General features: G+C 40.2%; 3 protein-coding genes across 4 annotated transcripts in view; 2 read left to right on the forward strand and 1 right to left on the reverse strand.

Moving 5' to 3' along the window:
* The window catches only part of LOC139324057 (NAD(P) transhydrogenase, mitochondrial-like), a 48,765-nt gene extending 46,943 nt beyond the window's left edge, over window positions 1–1,822 (forward strand). The window contains exon 22 of the mRNA XM_070953696.1: window positions 1,478–1,822. Coding sequence (XP_070809797.1) covers window positions 1,478–1,627 — 150 coding nt within the window. The 3' untranslated portion in view covers window positions 1,628–1,822. The remainder of the gene's footprint in view (window positions 1–1,477) is intronic.
* A 1,267-nt stretch (window positions 1,823–3,089) lies between these two features.
* On the reverse strand, window positions 3,090–10,019 carry DTWD1 (DTW domain containing 1). Of its 2 annotated transcripts, none has more exons than XM_070953698.1 (5): window positions 9,830–10,019; window positions 7,353–7,598; window positions 6,235–6,378; window positions 5,146–5,401; window positions 3,090–4,737 (listed from the first exon to the last, which is right to left on the reverse strand). In XM_070953698.1, exons 1-5 carry the CDS (start codon window positions 9,833–9,835, stop codon window positions 4,508–4,510), a joined length of 882 nt encoding a protein of 293 aa, XP_070809799.1. In that variant the 5' UTR covers window positions 9,836–10,019; the 3' UTR covers window positions 3,090–4,507. The 2 variants fall into 2 exon arrangements, with proteins under 2 accessions (XP_070809799.1, XP_070809800.1); XM_070953699.1 differs by having other exon boundaries at window positions 7,353–7,659.
* A 213-nt stretch (window positions 10,020–10,232) lies between these two features.
* Window positions 10,233–19,112, forward strand: part of FAM227B (family with sequence similarity 227 member B) — an 86,786-nt gene continuing 77,906 nt past the window's right edge. The window contains exons 1-4 of the mRNA XM_070953697.1: window positions 10,233–10,289; window positions 14,152–14,205; window positions 15,554–15,800; window positions 18,881–18,945. Coding sequence (XP_070809798.1) covers window positions 10,233–10,289; window positions 14,152–14,205; window positions 15,554–15,800; window positions 18,881–18,945 — 423 coding nt within the window. The remainder of the gene's footprint in view (window positions 10,290–14,151; window positions 14,206–15,553; window positions 15,801–18,880; window positions 18,946–19,112) is intronic.

Here is a 19,112-nt window from a genome sequence, read left to right on the forward strand (position 1 = left end):
TCCTCCAGTTGACACAAGGTGCAGTTTCTCTGGAAGAAGGAATTATTCTAGCATCTAAGGGACAGCACAACAGAAAGTTTGCTGGCACTGCAGAGTCAACAGTCATGTTGGCTGGGAAATGATGAGAGCTGAACTCAAAAGACCTCAGAAAAACACCGAGTTGGGAAGTAAGATGAGGATATTTGATTAGACAATAATCTAAACGAGGATGTCCTGCTGGAGAATCTGGAAAGCTCTCTAGATTTGCCAATATAAATAAGTTTTTGCATTCGACAGCAATGCATTCTGATCCAGCTGGGCCCTGCTTATGTCCTTATGGTGGCTCAGGAGAGCCAGAGACTGTGAGTCACATGCTCCTTAGATGTTCCTTTTATACAGAGATTAGGAAAAAACATATTCTGCCAATAACTGCTAAGTATCCTGACCGTTCCAACACTACCTATCTTCAGTGGCTGCTTAAGGATGAACAATCCGTAACTACAACACAGGTGGCCAGATTCTGCGCAACAGCACTGGGGATTCATTGCAAACACTTGTCTTCTCCACCATAATGATGTTATATAACAAATGTGGCTAATCCTTTGCACTGCTTAGTCATTCCCCTTTTAACATTGAACCTATAACGGGCCACACAGTTTAGGGATTGCAACAATTGTATAGTCAGACCATGTATAATTGACACTGGACTTTATTATAGATTTTAGTTGTTATTTATTATTTTATACTAGAAGTTTTAAGTGTATATATACTGAGTGCTTTTATTATAGTAGTAATACTATACTACTGAGTGTGTAATAATAAATTGTTGTTGTTATATGGTCGTTGCCTTTTGCTAAGCAGTAGAATCTGAAATATTGTATTTTTAGAATTTAAGCCATGAGGAAGAATTGAGGGGAGAGAATAGGCTTAGTCATGAAAGATGATTGATGGGGAATAGGAGAGCATTGTTCAAATATCAGAAAGAGGGATGGAAGGAGGTGAAGACCTGCTCTTCATCATCCCGATGGGCAGGACATAAAACAATGTAGTTAAATTACAGGAAGGCAGGTTCACGTTGAATATTAAGGGGGGGGGGAATCCAATATAAATTCCTAATGGTAAGAGCAGTTCCACAATACTGGAACCAATTACCAAAGTCATCTGCTTGGAATGATTTAATTGACATTAATTTAATTCAATTTTACTTAATTCCGGCTTTGGCAGGAGTTTGGACTCACCCTAATGGTCTCTTCCAATTTTACGATTTTATAATATTGTATGTGAATTTCTGTTTCATTCTTATCCCAGTGAAAAATCTACAGACTTCTGTTAAGTCTTTTCTGCATATCCTTGCAGTGGTGGTGGTGTAAACCACATCTAAATATTTAACCAATTTGTATACTGTACGCTTCTTAAGGCAGGCTGTTTTTAACTAGCTTTTTCGAGAAAAGGCAAGAAATAGTTGAACTCACTCTATGTCATTTGGTTTGTCCACCAGGTCATTGTCATGAAGCGCACCCTGGGAGTTGGGTATGCTGCTGTCGACAATCCCATTTTTTATAAACCAAACACTTCGATGTTGCTTGGAGACGCAAAGAAAACCTGCGATGCTTTACAATCCAAAATTCGAGATTCTTTTAGCCATTAGTGCTTCCAGTCATTCTAAGGCATCATCCAGTGATAAGTGTTATTATGTACCTTTTAATTTTATTGTGTTTATTGAAGACCTTGAAATCAATGGAACGTCTAACAGGCTGGTGCCAATTATTTGTATCCTTCGATAATGGACATAATCTCTTATGTATATACATTGTCAGAAAGATAAATAGGAGAATCTAACTCATATGAGAAATGAGTGGTTTCTGTGTCTTTATATGGGTGAAAATCCATCCATCCATCCATCCATCCATCCATCCATCCAATAATCTACTTGTTTCGCTTAACATTGCTATGACATTTTTAACCTGTACAATAAAAGAGACAAGTGATCATTTCTGGGCCAGATTTAGTCCTCTGGAGAGGACATTCCATCACCAAAGAGAGGGATCTTGTGGAGGAAGTGGTGGCTATGGATCTAGGGTTTGACTTGTCTGCTCTAGGGTGTAATAGTGATAGCTTGTGAAGAATAAGTGGCAGGATGGTCAATCAAAGGACAGCAATGGATGGGCTTGGGGAAGAGAGATTTGGGAAGTGCAAGTTGAAGAAAAGGTCTGAGGAGCTTCAGGGTGTAAGACTGGTAATACTTCTGTTAGGATGACAGGTTAGGAATAATGTTAAGATGGAGTAAGGCTAGTACTGATGGGATAAAAGCAATTTGTGGTAACGAGTGAACCTGGATCAAAATTATTTTATAAAGTTATTTAATAAAAGCCCCTTTGTTGTTGTTAACCATGCATCTGTGCTGTCCTATAGTAAATTTTCTCCACTTGATAATATCACCTTGCAGGTTTAAAGAATTTACAGAGCAGTGAAAAAAGAAGATAATAACAGAAAAGACTCCCATAACAAGCAGATTGTGGGACACAACCTGGTTTGCTGTTTGGCACTATTTTTCAGCAGAACACTTGACTTCTGAAGCGAGCAGGGCATGGTATGAATTCAGAGAAACAAGGGCCCCTCATTTCAACCCTGAAATAATTTCCTTTATTGGAATTCAGAGAAATCTGAAAACCAGTGGGTAAATTAAACGTACAAATTTAATGGCATGGATATCCTGGGTTAGACACAAAATCTCTCTTCTGTTCCACTCTTCTTCCTTTCCTCCTCAATTCTTTAAAAAAAAACTTTTGACATTAGGCAAAGCACAAACCCTTGTCATCCCCTGTGTGACTATTTCTATCTGTACATCCGAATATGTTGTTCTGAATATCAGAACTTGATTGGTGCGTGGGGTTTAAAGCAAAAACCCTAAAATCAATTCAATATTTGTTTACATAAGCGGTTTCTCTGTCTCAACTTCTAAATAATTTGCAAATGTTTCAAGGAAATAAGATCTGGAAGACACCATGAATGTCTTTCAGGGCTAGATTATTGGAACACAAAGCCACGATGCCCTTCTCGTGACAGTAGAAATAAGTAATAATAGAACTATGGACAATAAAAGCATTACGTTTTTTGGGGTTTATTAAACAGATGACTCCAAAAGGAATTTATCATTTGAATCATTACATATGCAGCTTTCGGCCCATCGCGATCCCATGGACAACTTTTCTCCAAGCCTTCCTGTCCTCTACCATCCTCTGGAGTCCATGGGGTCACGATGGGTCGGACACAACTTTGCAACTAACAACAACATATGCAGCTTTATACAACATGTAAGATTTAAGATGCACGATCCATCCTCTAATGTGTTTTATTGTAGCTTTTATCCATGTTTGATTGCAGCTAGGTTTATACCTTATAAGGACTGCATATTTTGCCTTGAACTTCTGAAATTGTTATTTTGCTGCAATCTTAGGAGCAAATGGTATGTTCCTGTGCAAAGAAAGCATAAGCACCAATCCTTATGCTGGCTTCCATAAATAAAGACGAAATTTAAAAAGGACTATAATATCTAGAAGTACCAAGCAAGATAACTAATGGTATTGTCTAGACATCACAGATAGACCATCCTTGAGCTTTAATCAAGACTGCCAATTTTTGATGGCAAAGTTTTATTTTTTAATATTAGGCATTATAATAGGTGCCTTAATCTTTTGACATTAGGCATTAGGCAATTGTAATGCGCTCATTAAAAAAAAACTCACAAAAAGTGAGGAAATGTTAATCTTGTCCCTTGTAGGTTGAGAAACACTCTTCCTCCAGAAAGTACCCTATCTCTGGTGTAGAAATGTCAACTTTTTCTGAAGTTTGCTATGCAGTAAAAGTAAGGAAGCACTACAGAAACAAGGCTGGCTGGGGAATTCTGGGAGTTGAATTCCAGACCTATCCCTCCATAGGTCTTAAAGGTGTCAAAGTTGGTCATTCCTGCTTTAGAAGGAAACCTTGGTTCAGACCTATAAACAATCCGTGGAACATATGTTTTCTAACCTTATTTAAGCAATTTGGCAACTTAATTCAGTCCTAATCATGTTTACTGCTAGAATACAGCTGACATATTAGTCTGTCTTCCCTTTGGGGGTGGAATTGGGAGGTGGAATTGGGAAGTAATTAGTCTAGTAATTTTTAATAGATAGTAAAGTCATCAAGAGTGATTTCTTCTTCGATAGTCCAAAGAGTAGCCCTGCATAATGAAACTAACAAATGAAGTTTCTGTTATCTTTAAATACAAACTTCAAGATGGTAATTTTGTTGTTCAATAAATAAGGGAAAAAAAATTCTATTTAGATGCCACAAGTCCAGGTTTGTTTCAGACAATCTTCCCTTAACAGTTTTAAGCTTTGTATGTGTAAGTTTGGATTTAGTTTAAATTTAAAAGACAATAACTATAAGCATTCTATTTGCAAGTCAGTTTCAGTCATTCAAATCTTAATTCGTTTTAAAGGACTGGTTTTAAAGGATAATGGATCCCATTTGCATGAGGAACACTTCACTTTTTTCCTGCAGAATCCTTGGCTTTCCTGATCAGCTTGTACATAAATGAGAAGAAAAAAAGCAAATTGTCGTATTGTCCATCATATTTTTCTTTTAAGACCTCCTTGTGATAGTCTACTAGAAAGTAATAAATTGCTTCAATGGTAGAGAGGTAAGTTTCTGGTTTTCCTTTCTGATGGCGCCAAAAGCAGGTTTTCTGAGATTTCAGCTCAATTTGTAGCAACCCTGCAGAGTGAAGAAAGCCAAAGATAACAATGTAGGCATTTAATTACACAAAAGACTGTGAAAAAACTATTTGTAGCAAATTGTTAACAGGTTTCTCCAAAGCATTACAAACAAGGATAAGCCTGATTAAGACATATGTAGGCAGATTTATACGGTAATTTCCATTGTATTTTCAAAGTGTGGCTAGATAAGTCATCTTTTTTTCTCTAAAACCCTTTCTTTCCTGAAATGCAGTAGTATCTGACTGGAGTACAAAAATGTTATGCAGTGTTGCAGCGCGCTAGTTTTGGAAAAGCAAAACTTTTGGAAGAAAAATGAGAGTAGAGAGGAGGTATTTATTCCTGGTAACAGCTCTCCGCTATACCTAGAACAATTCCCAAGATTCGTTTCCATTCATAAACATAATACCTTGGAGCCGCTCATCTGTGATTATTTTGTTTGTCTGATTCCATGTACTGTCGATAAATACAATTTTTTTCAGTGCATTTTCGCTCTTGGACAATTTATCTTCACTCATGAGTCTACTGTGGCTTGGATCCAATTTTGCACACTTGGGTGCTGGTTCTGCTGATAAGCCCTTGGTATCCGTCTTACATTTTGTTTGCAAAGAGAGAGGAATGTTGCTTATTGAAACTGAATTAGGTCCAGGAAAAATAAGTGCAATCTAAAAATGGGGTGAAAAAAACCTTCGTGAGATCTAGATTAGCCTCAGACACAAGGCAACTTCTATTTTTCCCAATCAATCTATTTTAAAATTGTGCTTCCACCATTATTTCTGAAAATACAATCTGTGTAACATTTACCAACAACATTGTTTAAACAAATACGAGAAAATGTTAAAACCCTGCGAAACTTTTATTTCATCTAATAGGCTGACATGCTGATCCACCCTCTTAGGAATATTCCCCGTTGTCATTTTGGCTTTAGGCCATCTGTACAGGTAGTCCTCTCTTACTGACCACAATAGGAACCAGTAACTCCCATCACTAAGAGGTCATCAAATGCAACATCCCATGACTGTGACTAGTGACTTCCTGCTGGCTTCCCCATTGACTCTGCTTGTTGGAAGCTGCCTATGAAAGTTGCAAATGGCAATCACACAACCATGTGACTCTGTGGCTGTTGTAGATGTGTGCTGACCCCAAGGACAGGGCAAGAACCGCAACTTTTGAGGACCAGTTGTAAGTCACATTTTTCAGCAACTTCGTCACTTTGAACGGCTGCTGAACAGGGGCTTGGTAAGCGAGGATTACCTGTACTCTCAGGAAAATTCTTGCAAAAATGCTTGTACTCTTAAAAGTAAGCCAAGACGTGGAACTCACTTCTGTGAATACAAATAAGCAATAAGTCCTACTTCATGAATTCCTGGACAAATACAATGATTATTTGCTCTCGTACGTGCAAAACAATGCTAAACACTGCATATTTAACAGCAGCAATAGTGGCAGTGAGAAACAAAAGGCCTTGCTGTAGTGCTACATATAGACGGACTCTTACTTCATGCTGCATTTCTTCATAGTCAGGAATACATGGATATGTATAAATGGTAACATCTTCAGATGCCAGAAGCTTGGCGTGTACAGCTGTACTTTTGCCATCCGTTTCATTGGGATGCTTGATTATATCAATCTTCAAGGGAAGCTTAAACAACGAACCCAGAAAGTGCATCAAAATTCAATTCAGCCCCAAATTCAACCATAAATTCAAACTGTAACTTTGTTGCTTGTATCCTTACAATTTATATTGACTGTTTCCTAATATGATTTGATTGCTTATTTGTACCCTGTGATTATCATTAAGTGTTGTACCTTATGATTCTTGATGAACGTATTTTTTCTTTTATGTACACTGAGAGCATCTGCACCAAGACAAATTCCTTGTATGTTCAATCACACTTGGCCAATAAAATTCTATTCTATTCTTCTATTCTAAATAAATAACATTTGCTCAACCATGCATTCCACTCTGGATATCAGAGTATAATACATGATTTGCACCAGTTACAATTGCAATTTTCAGCAAAATAATCAGTGGAAAAGAACAAAAACACCGTGAAATTGAATACTACAATTAAAAAGAAGCTACTATTTGAATAACTCAAATCAAAGGCTGCCTTTGGGGCAAGTTTGGATAGGTATCTTTTCCATGATCATCTACCGTAGGGGTGGAGAACTATCGCCTCTTTATGACATGTGGACTTCAACTCCCAGAATTCCTGAGCCAGCATGTTGTAAATGCGTGCTGACCCCAGGGACGCTGCAACAGCCGCAACTTGGTAAACCCTGAAAACCATGGCTGGCTCAGGAATTCTGGGAGTTGAAGTCCACAGGTCATAAAGGGGCCTAGTTCCTCACCCATTCTACAGAGATGCCAACGTTTGGGTAGAAATCTTGGCTAGGAAAGACATCCAAGTGGCACTGGGCTATTTTGACCTGCTCTATTTTCACTAAAGCAGCTGTATGGTTATGGCACTTATTAGTTTTTGGCACAAAAGACAAAAGTAGGTTAAACTCCACCTTTATCTATTTCATCTATTAGAATGACTTTCTGGGAAATTTGATATAAAATGACCAAAGAACACTGACCTTCCCCCTCTTCAGATCCCCTGTACTAACCTTCACAATAGGAATATCTTCAACGGGAACAGTTTCAACTGGAACATAACATGAATAACAGTAGAACATCCTCGATCCGTGACATCTGGGGCATTTTGATCTTCCTTGTTTTTGGGCTCTCTCAAGAATAGCTTGAGATGTCAGACACAAGTTGTCAAATGGGGTCTCTTGTAACATGGATGCAGTCAGTGTATCTTGATTTCGCAAACACTTGGCATTTCTTTTCATTTCCTGGTTTATCTTGGTCTGCTTTTTTTAATGGGAGATGAATTTAATGATATATTTCAGATGAATGATATCCTTGGAACTGTTAAAGATAAACAATGCAAGAATAGCTTTCAAGTATAATTTTAGATACGTATTCTTAGAGAGAATAGAAATCTTGATGAATCAGATTAAATCAGACTAGGGAAAACTATTCTCCAGCAGCGCTGAACATAAAGAGTTAGGGCTGAAATTTAAAATGTGTGGGTGGGAGACAGACACAGAGAGATCCTAAACAACAGAGACATGCAGGTAGAAGCTTGATCTTCTGCCAACATGTCTGGATCTAACCCAAAGACTGCACAATTGATGTTTCTCCATATCTGTTCTAGGTTAAGTGGTATAAGTGGTAAGGTATAAGAATCAATCTAATGTGAAGCTTAATAGCATAAAGTTTTTATGTTTCATATTGCAGTATCTTAGTAATATTATTCATTAATAGAGACTTAACTTGTATGACAAGTGTTTGAGTATTTACTTTACATGTATAATATGTTTTACTATATTAAGAATATATAGAATATAATGGCAGCCATGTTTTTGGCTGCAAACACAGATCACGGGGTAGTAGTTCATTTCGTTGATTTACCTGCCAACCTTTTGCAGTTTATAAAATAACCGTTACTTCTAAAATGATACCTATTAAAGGGATAATAACAAAAATGTATTTGTGGCTTTTGTGTAACAAGCCCCATTTCTGCTTTTGCAGTGTCAGCTCTTTCTCCCTGGAATGAGAATATTCTGAGACAGTTTGCCGGAGAAAGCTTGGCAGGTAAGTGAAGAAAGTTGCTTAGGTTTGGGCAAAATTTTCTAACCACATGGATTCCTTAGTCCAAGAGCAGGAAATTAATTAATCTGTTACACATTCCTGGCCTACAGATCAAGCCACCTTATATTAAACAACTAGTGGCAGCTTTCCTTATCACCACAGGGAAAAATGCTGCTGACAGAGAAAGGGATAAATTTCATCTATGTTTTCCAGAACCATAAAAATCTAACAAATAAGAATGTCCTGATCACTTTGCTAACTGGAAGTAAGACATGCTTTATACAACTGAATAGTTCAACCCAAGTATCAGTCAATCCTACTTCTAGAGAGAACCAAATTTAAATCTCACTTGACCACTAAACTAAACTGAGCACTCTTTGCCACAATGCAGTTTCACATTGCTCTTTTAACTATAGTTTGCTTTAAACATAAGTTATTCACTGCCCTAGGCTACCATAAGTGGGCTGCCAAAATCCTGACAACAGGATTTCGCAACAAAGATTTAGTGCTTTGTTAGATAGCGCTAAACTCCAATTGGCTGGGTTCATTAACATCCTTTGCCCCCAAACCATGACTTGCATGCTACCACGGTTGGATTCCCATCAGATATTTTGCTGAGCACAACCAGCGAAGCCAATTATATCCGTCTCAGCGACCTCAAAAAAGATATAAACATTAAGTGGAAAGAGTGCTCTGCTTCTGTTGGAAATAGTTATATATAGAAATAGTTATATATCTATTAAGTTACCGGTATATATATGTATACTGGTAACTTAATAGATTGCTGTAACATCTAGGTCAGTGTTCCTCAGTCTATGTGTGAACTTCAAATCTCAGAATTCCCCAGCTGGCAAGGCTAGATTTCAGTTCACAATTCCACTTCCAACATGAGGGATGGGGAATTCTGGCAGTTGGGAAACTCTGATAGAGGCAGTCCATTTGACTCAGTGGTTCTATGGCAGTGTTTCTCAACCTTGGAAGCTTGAAGATGGGTGGACTTCAACTCCCAGAATGCCCCAGCCAGCAGCGCTGGCTGGGGGATTCTGGGAGTTGAAGTCCACCCATCTTCAAGCTACTAAGGTTGAGAAACACTGTTCTATGGTAAGGTCATTTCCCACTCCACCAACAAATTTTTAACCCAGGTTGGGTTTAGTCCTCAAAAAAGTCACCAAACCTCTGCAACAAACCAGCACAGCTCTTCTTCTGGACAATCATGCAGGTTAAGTTTAGGAACCACCATTAACTTACCACCTTGCAACTCCCAGCAGCAACTTCTGGAGACCCCCCCCCTCCTACAACTGTTTTTTTTTTGCAACTTAGTAAACCATGCACAGGGATCCGGGGCTGGGGGTGTGTGCAGGGGATTGCTGCCCCAGCCTCCCCATCTCTCTCCCCAAACCCAAGCCCACTTCTCGCACCCACCCATATCCATAAGGAAACCCACCGCCATTTTGCAAAGCAATGCCCAGGGACTCCTCTTGGCGTTGGGAGCGGGTGTGGAGGGAGGGGGGAAGAGATCTATTGCAAGCACGCCTCCCACGAGCGGACGCGGACGCGAAAGCGAACCTCGCGGAAGGATCGCGTGTCTTCTCTCCACCTCCCACCCGCCTCCTCTAGGACAGGCGCATCGCGCGCATTGGCGGAACCTGAGCGCCGGGGGTAACGGGGGAAAGCCGGAAGGATCGAAAGTGCCGGACCGCGGAGGCGGAGACAGGCGGTTGCTAGGGCGCCTTAGCAACGCCAAGAAAAGGTCCGTTGGAAGGGCGGGGCGTTCTGCTGTTGCTGCAGCTGCAGTCGCTGGAAGGATTCGGGCTGGCGAGGGCGAGAGGCGGCAGCCTTGCTTGGGAATGGGCGAGCGGCCTCGCACACTGACTCTCTCCTCCTACAAGCATTCTTTTATCAAGGTCGGCGACTTAGAATAGCATAGCATAGCATAGCATAGCATAGCATAGCATAGCATAGCATAGCATAGAATTCTTTATTGGCCAAGTGTGACTGGACACACAAGGAATTTGTCTTTGGTGCATAGGCTGTCAGTGTACATAAAAAGACAAGATACGTTCATCAAGAATCATAGAGGAGAGGAGGGGAGAAGAGAAGAGAGAAGAGGAGAAGAGAAGAAGAGAAGAGAAGAGAAGAGAAGAGAAGAGAAGAGGAGAAGAGAATTCTTTATTGGCCAAGTGTGACTGGACACACAAGGAAATTGTCTTTGGTGCATATGCTCTCAGTGTACATAAAAGACAAGATACGTTCGTCAAGAATCATAGAGGAGAGGAGGGGAGAAGAGAAGAGGAGAGGAGAGAAGAGAAGAGAAGAGAAGAGAAGAGAAGAGAAGAGAAGAGAAGAGAAGAGAAGAGAAGAAGAATTCTTTATTGGCCAAGTGTGATTGGACACATAAGGAATTTGTCTTTGGTGCATATGCTCTCAGGGTACATAAAAAGACAAGATACGTTCATCAAGAATCATTAGAATAGAATAGAATAGAATAGAATAGAATAGAATAGAATAGAATAGAATTCTTTATTGGCCAAGTGTGATTGGACACACAAGGAATTTGTCTTTGGTGCATATGCTCTTAGTGTACATAAGAAGAATAAAATACATTCATCAAGAATAAAAAGATGCAACACTTAATGATAGTCTTAGGGTACAAATAAGCAATCAAATCATACTAGGAAATGATATCAATATAAATCGTAAGCCTGCAAGCAACAAAGTTACAGTCATACAGTCATAAGTGGAAGGAGATGGGTGATGGGAATGATGAGAAGATTAATAGTAATAGTAATGCAGACTTAGTAACTAGTTTGACAGTGTTGAGGGAATTATTTGTTTAGCAGAGGGATGGCATTCGGGAAAAAACTGTCCTTGTGTCTAGTTGCTCTGGTGTGCAGTGCTCTATAGCGTCATTTTGAGGGTAGGAGTTGAAACAGTTTATGTCCAGGATGTGAGGAGTCTGTAGATATTTTCACAGCCCTCTTTTTGACTCGTGCAATATACAAGCCCTCAATGGAAGGCAGGTTGATAGCCATTGTTTTTTCTGCAGTTCTAATTATCCTCTGAAATCTGTCTGTCTTGTTGGGTTGCAGAAGCAAACCAGACAGTTATGGAGGTGCAGATGACAGACTCAGTAGTTCCTCTGTAGAGCTGTATCAGCAGCTCCTTGAAAGTTCAAACAGCAGCAGTTTGAACTTTCGGAGGTTGGAGGTTTAAATCCGAGGCTGCCCTTTCCCTCCGCAGGGAGGGAGGGAGGACGGGCAACACTTGTTTGAGGCTCTCGAAAGAGACTGGAAGGACATTTGGAGCCAAGACTTGCAATGCTCAGTTCCTGGGTTACAAAGCTTGTGCCATAATTTGGGGGTTTTTTGGTGGGGGGGGGTTTGTTTTTTTTTTAAATGGCACACCTTAATGTGGAACAGCTTGACTTCCAGAAGTTTAACAGTAACAGAGTAACAGTTGGAAGGGACCTTGGAGATCATCTAGTCCAACCCCCTGCTCACTCAGGAGACCTGTACTAGGGATTCGAACCACCCAAACTGCCGACTTTTCTGATCGACAAGCTCAGTGTCTTAGCCACTGAGCCACCTTAAGTTGTGGTTGTCCTCCATCACTGGAGGTTTTTAAAGAAGAGACTGGACAGCCATTTGTCCAGAATTAATACAGGCTTTCCTGCTTGTGCCAATGGGTTGGGTGAGACGACTTCCAAAGTCTCTTCCAACTCTTGTAATTCTGTAAAATCAGTAGAATGGCTTACCTTCAGACGATGTGGATGCTCCATCTCTGGAAGTTTTTAAGAAAAGACTTGGACAGCCATTTGCCCGGAACCGAACAGTCTCCTGCTTGAGCAAGGGGTTGGACTAGAAGACCTCCAAGGCCCCTTCCAACTCTGTTATTCTGTATTCTAAAGGGAAGCTCTTAGATAGATACATGTCTTCCCTTTTCATGCTGAAGGCATGTTGCTATGCTTGGCTGGGGTACTGAGCTGGCATGTTTTCTAGCGGTAAGTCTTTAGATGACACTAAAGCACATGAAGGCAGAAGTTTCCAAACTCTTCAGTCCCCTTCATGAAAGTTTGATTGTTGGCCCCTCAAAACATTTATTAAATGGAAATAATTTAATAAATATTACTTTACCACAAACAACAAGGTCTACTCCTTGGATAGTCCTATTGATGCTTGGAGGTCAATACTCAACACTTTGGAGAAATGTTAGAGAAGCCTGACTAGGTGGCTCAGTGGCTAAGACACTGAGCTTGTCGATCAGAAAGGTCGGCAGTTTGGTGTTTTGAATCCTAGTACAGGTCTCCTGCGTGAGCAGGGTGTTGGACTAAATGACCTCTAAGGTCCCTTCCAACTCTGTTACTGTTTTTAAAAAAGCCATGTTTGCATTGCACTCAAGACAGATATTAACCAAGTTTAGTTTGTGGTACAGGTACAGCCCCTAGATTTTTATCTGAATTAATGAAGCATGTTGTGTGTGAACACAAGTCATATTGAGAACAAGCTATCTCACCATTTGCTATGGGATGTTTATTGCTCTGCCAGACTGATACATGAAGAAAAAACAAAAATCCGATTAGAAACAAGTTGTTTGTTGATATGAGGAATCAAAGAGTTACAAAATGGTTCAATGTAAGTAAAATAATAGCATATCCCTCAAATGAATTCAACCAGCTGGTTGACTATTGAATCAGAGTGCTCAATTAGGATAATGGTGGTGGTGAAAGGTCTTATGGATCAATTCAAAATGAGAATGAGAAGTTTTTAAAATAACATTGCTGACTCCCCCCCCCACCCCCGTTTCAGAAATAACAAAGAAATGTCCCGTGTTCACATATTTATTTTAGCCATGGTATGCTCAGTATGTCTGGGCAAAATGTCATTATGTACTTATGCTATGCCAAGTGTTATGCTCAGTTATACTTCAGTCTTTGATGGCAATACATGAACATAACCACATCAAAATTCATCAAAGTGGCAAAGGCAATGTTTTGATGTTTAGTCTTCATTTCTGAAATTGCTGGCAACGTATAATATTTCAATAAAAATAAGTAGATTTTCCCCAAACAAGTCAGAAGAAAACCTTGCAGTGTTCTGTCAACATTTTGGATGATTGTGTACCCAGGATTTGAGATACAAGGGCTTGGTTTACATATAATACTAAGACAGAATTCTTTAAACCAAAATGGCCTAGTACAGTGTTGGCGAACCTTTTCGGCGCCAAGTGCCAAAATGGGAGTGCGTGTGCGTGTGCGGGGGGGGGGGTGCCGGAAACGGGAAGAGCCGTTTCCCAGTGCTCATGCGCGTGCCAGGAAGCTGAGCTTCCAGTATGCTCTTGTGTGCCAATCACCTGGTCTTCGGTTTCTGGCGCACATGCGCACGTGAAGACCAGCTGGCCAGCGCGTATGCGTGTGCCAGAAACTGGAAGCTCAGCCTCCTGGTGCGAATGGCGACAGCTGGCGTACCTGGAGAGATGGCACTGTGTGCCACTTCCGGCACGCGTGCCATAGGTTCGCTATCATGGGCCTAGTAGTTCATATGTATGTAAGGTTTACAAGAAACAGTAAGATAGCTGACTATTTCATATGAATCTGATCAGAATAGTCCACATATTTTAAATTTTATTTCTTTGATTATAATATTTCTTCAGAGTATTAGATTAGCAAAACCCAATTTGCAGGTTTACTAGTACTGAAAGGAGTAAATATGCTATAGTATAACCAGGTCTGCTTTATTTTATAAGACGTGTATCTTTATGTGTTTATAGGAAACTGTAGAACTTCCTGGTACATTTGATGAATTTTTGGCCTTTTTCAATTTGGTATGTATGTTTATGAAATAATTTTAATAGTACTTTGAGTGCATGGGAAATGGTATGAAAATTTCATTAAAAGTAGTAACAATAAACATCAGGGATGGTTTTTGTGTAGTTCGAAACATTTGGAGAGCTTTAGATTCCCCCTGTTATAGATTAACCATCAGAGCTCAGCAAAGAAAGAATAGAAGCAGGTATGATGGTTAATGCTGGACAGCTTATCATGGAACTTCTGAAAGGTAATTAGGAAATGCTATGTGAAAGAAAAAATAGGGTTGAACAAGTACCATATTTTTCGGAGTATAAGACGCACTTCCCCCCCATAAAAGAGGGTGAAAATTTGGGTGTGTCTTATACACCGAATGTAGCCTCACCCCCCCCGGCCGGCCCCCACCCTTTTGGAGCTTTTGGAGGCTGCAAATTCAGCCTCCCACACAGTCTCTCAAACGGCCTCCAAAAGGTCCGTTTGAGAGGCTCCCTTTGCAAAGAGAAGCTCCTTTGCAAACGGAGCCTTTGGAGTTTTTGGAGGCTGCAAACGCAGCTTCTCAAACGGAGAGCCCCTCAAGCAGATTTTTTTTTTCTTATTTTCCTCCCCTGAAAATAAGGTGCGTCTTATACTCCGGAGCATCTTATACTCTGAAAAATATGGTATACTGTGAATTGCAGATTCAATACATCTCTTTATTTTTGCTATCAGCAATGGGGAAACATAGCTTGGCAAAATTTTCCAGTGTTAGGTATTATACAGATAGTCCTTGACTTAACAACCACAGTTGAGCCCAACATTTCTGTTGCTGAGCAAGACATTTGCTAAGTGAGTTTTGCCCCATGTTATGAACTTTCTTGCCACAGTTGTTAAGTGAATTACTGCAGTGGTTAAGTTAGCAACACGGTTGTTAAGCAAATCTGGCTTCTCCACTGACTTTGACTATCGCAAGTTTGCAAAAAGTGATCACATGACCCCCGGGACACTGCAACTGTCATGAGTCAGTTGCAAATGGCTGAATTTGGATCACATGACCATGGGGATACTTCAGCGGTCCTAAGTATGGAAACCAGCCATTGGTCCTTTTTTTTTAGCGCCGTTGTAACTTTAGAAGACACTAAATGAAGGGTTATAAGTCAAGGACTGCCTGTACTTCACGACTCCATGTATAAAACAGACACTTACCCTGTTTCCCCCAAAATAAGACATCCCCTGATAATAAGCCCAATCGGGCTTTTGAGCGCATGGCAATAAGGCCAAGCGCTTATTTCAGGGTTCAAAAAAATAAAAGGCAGGGTCTTATTTTCGGGGAAACACAGTAACATTATTTCTGCTTAACATTTATTTTATAATTGCTGTTCTTTGCAGGATGATTGGCCAAGAGTCCCATACTTGCTAGATGAGAATCCTTATCCCTTGGTTTCCCGGATAAAAAATGACTACTCTGTGGATACTGTTGCCCGGTATCTTTATGATAATGCTCCGATGCCGTATGAAATTATTTCCAGGTTGGAAAAAAGAATAGATGAATGCAAACTACAAGTCCAGGAGCATGCTAAACATATATTTACACTGGAATCAGAAAAATCAGAAATAGATGAGGAGCCAGGACAAGGTAATTCTGTCTCTTAGCCAATAAGTCCATTTGCCGGGGGGGGGGGGGAGAGGGGAATCAGTATCAGTTAATTTTGGAACTTGGAATAACAGAGCTGGGAGGGACCTTGGAGATCATCTGGTCCAACCCAGTGGTGACATCCTATTGGTTTGCACCGGTTCAGGCATACCGGTAGTGATTAAATCTACCGGTAGTAAAAAATAGCTTCTGGTTCATCCAAAGCGGTATTTCCGATGATCAGCTGTGCCGCGTGATTTAGATTCGCTTGAAAGCAAGAAATCCTGCTTTCTAGCGAATCTAAATTGCACAGCACAGCTGTTCCCCCCCCCTCGCTGTTCTACTTATCTTCAAACGGCTCCTTTTTCTGCACAAAGTGCACATTTGGTATGCACTGCACATATGCATGCACAGTGTGCATCTAGTGTGCAGTGCGCATGCACACACCGTGCATCTGGCGTGCACTGCGCATGAGCGCACACGGAGTCCCAAAGATGCTTTTTCAAAAGGTAACTGGACTTTAAGACGTTTTGCTTCTCATCCAAGAAGCTTCTTCGGTTCTGACTGAATGATGGAGAATGGAAGAATTTATATTCCTTGCAGTCATCTGGTCATAGCATTCTTTCTGAGAGTTATTGAAGCCAGTTGGAGGTTTATCTGTGCCCTCAGGGTCACCTGAATAGTGCAAATGAGTGCGGAACCTTCTGGAACTGCTGAAGCCTTGGTAGTACAGTGGTCTAAGGCACCCTGTTATTAAGCTGGTTATTAAGACCAGCTGCCTGCAATTACTGCAGGTTCGAATCTCGCCAGGCTCAAGGTTGACTCAGCCTTCCATCCTTTCTAAGGTAGGTAAATTGAGGACCCAGTTTGTGGGGGCAATAAACTGACTTTGTATAAATATACAAAAGGATGAAGGCTATTGCTGAGCACATTGTAAGCCGCCCTGAGTCTCCGGAGAAGGGCGGCATATAAATCTAAAAAAAAAAAAAAAGCCTCTTGGATGAGAAGCAAAACGTCTTCAAGGAAAAACAAAGTCCAGCGGCCTTTTGAAAAAGCACCTTTGAGACAACCATGACATGGATGACTGAGAACGTCCATAGATATCCAGTTTTATAGGTTTCCTGCTTGGAGGCAACAACCTGCATTTAATAATGTCTAAAAGGCAATGTCAAAACAGTTTTACATCTAATAATGCCTTCTCAGAATTTGATCATCACACTTGATTATACCAGCTATCATATCTCTCTATTTCTTTCGTACAAGTCCCTAGGCTATCATATTGCTCTTGAATAGAATAGAATAGAATAGAATAGAATAGAATAGAATAGAATAGAATAGAATAGAATTCTTTATTGGCCAAGTGTGATTGGACACACAAGGAATTTGTCTTAGGTTTATATGCTCTCAGTTTACATAAGAAGAATAAAATACATTCAAAGGTAGAAGTTGAAACAATTTATGTCCAGGATGTGAGGGGTCTGTAGATATTTTCATAGTCCTCTTTTTGACTCGTGCAGTATACAGCTTCTCAGTGGAAGGCAAGCTGGTAGTAATTGTTTTTTCTGCGCTTCTAATTATCCGTTGAAGTCTGTGTTTGTCTTGTTGGGTTGCAGAGCCAAACCAGACAGTTGTGGAGGTGCAGATGACAGACGCAATAATTCCTCTGTAGAACTGAATCAGCAGCTCTTTGGGCAGTTTGAGCTTTCTGAGTTTGCGCAGAAATAACTTTCTTTGTTGAGCTTTTTTGATGATGTTTTTGATGTTAGGTATCCATTTTAAGTCTTGAGATATGATAGAACCTAGAAACTTGAAGGACTCTACTGTTGATACTTAAATATTAAATTAAATTATACATATTAAATATGTGTTTAATATGTAAATACATATTTAACTTATGATTACTGGAATATTTGTATTCATCTTAGGATCCATTCTGGCAAAGAATGATATGTTATCTTGCTATGCTGATGTGATTAGATTTTCTTTTTAAACACAGCAGTGTAAATTTTTCTGGGATACATTTAGACATTTCCAAATCAGCGACCCTGCATTCACTTAACTGCCCTCGCTACCACGCCAAGGATTCAAGCAAAGTCTCCACCATGTCCTGTTTGTAGGCCAGCAGATACTTGGCACTTGCCTAGAAAGAAAGCAGATGTGTCCTATTTGGTAGAGTTGATGGTGATCAGAAAATTAGGCTCAAAAATTGTGGTCTGGCTCATAGCAGCAACAGCAGGGAAACTTTTCCCTTCAGTGGCCAAAGTGGATTTAAAACACAGTCTTTTGTAGGAATATTCTTTAAGGAGATGTTCTACTGAACATTATAGTTGCTCTTGCTTTCCACAGAAGTCATTTTTGTACATACTTGGACTGAAGTCACTTGGACTGATGCCTTCCTAATTCCTGGTTGTATATATGTGTCTCTGTATATATGTGTGTTTATACATGTATATCAGGGGTGAAATCCAGCAGGTTCTGACAGGTTCTGGAGAGCCGATAGCGGAAATTTGGAGCAGTTCGGAGAACCGGTAGCGGAAATTTTGAGTAGTTTGGAGAACTGGCAAATATCACCTCTGGCTGGCCCCAGAGTGGGGTGGGAATGGATATTTTGCAGTATCCTTCTGCCACGCCCACCAAGCCACACCCACCAAGCCACACTACGCCCACCAAGCCTCCCCACAGAACCGGTAATAAAAAAATTTGGATTTCACCACTGATGTATATGTGTGTGCACTGTGCATGCCTGTGTATATATCAAGCACAAGCATATTTTCAGTGGCCTAGAGCTTAAGTGCTGTTGGACTCAGTGAAACTTAATTTTTGATTAATGAATAGAACAGCATGATTAATATTTGGATCTGAGGCTTTGGGCAATTGCTTATATTCAGGTGTTAACTTTAGGAATCATAACAAAGCTCATCTGTCTTCTCACATTGTCCAATCACTTCAATTATTTTAAGATGTCTTAATTGCGCCCGCTTGAAAATATAGGTAAATGTTTTCCCACAAAATGGGAACTGTAATTTACAGTATATCTGGGAAGATGTTTTAAATTCTTAGCTTCTTTTCTTCTTGTTTTCAAGTGGATGTAACATCATCTCCTGAATCCCAGGATGCTTCAAAGAAGAAAATAAAAATGGAAGTGAAGGTAACTCATGCATTGGATATCCCTTCTCCCCTCCCTTAAGAGATAGATTGCTACACTGAGAGAGCTGGAGTCTGCTAAGAAGTTTGCTTGCATTGCACTTAAGGTAAAAATAACTGAACAGCAGAATAACAGAGTTGACCTTGGAGGTCTTCTAGTTGAACCCCCCT

The sequence above is a fragment of the Pituophis catenifer genome, unplaced genomic scaffold (genome assembly GCF_029215685.1).
Source record: "Pituophis catenifer annectens isolate HBS135680 unplaced genomic scaffold, rPitCat1.0.hap2 SCAF_14, whole genome shotgun sequence".
Classification (NCBI taxonomy): domain Eukaryota; kingdom Metazoa; phylum Chordata; class Lepidosauria; order Squamata; family Colubridae; genus Pituophis; species Pituophis catenifer.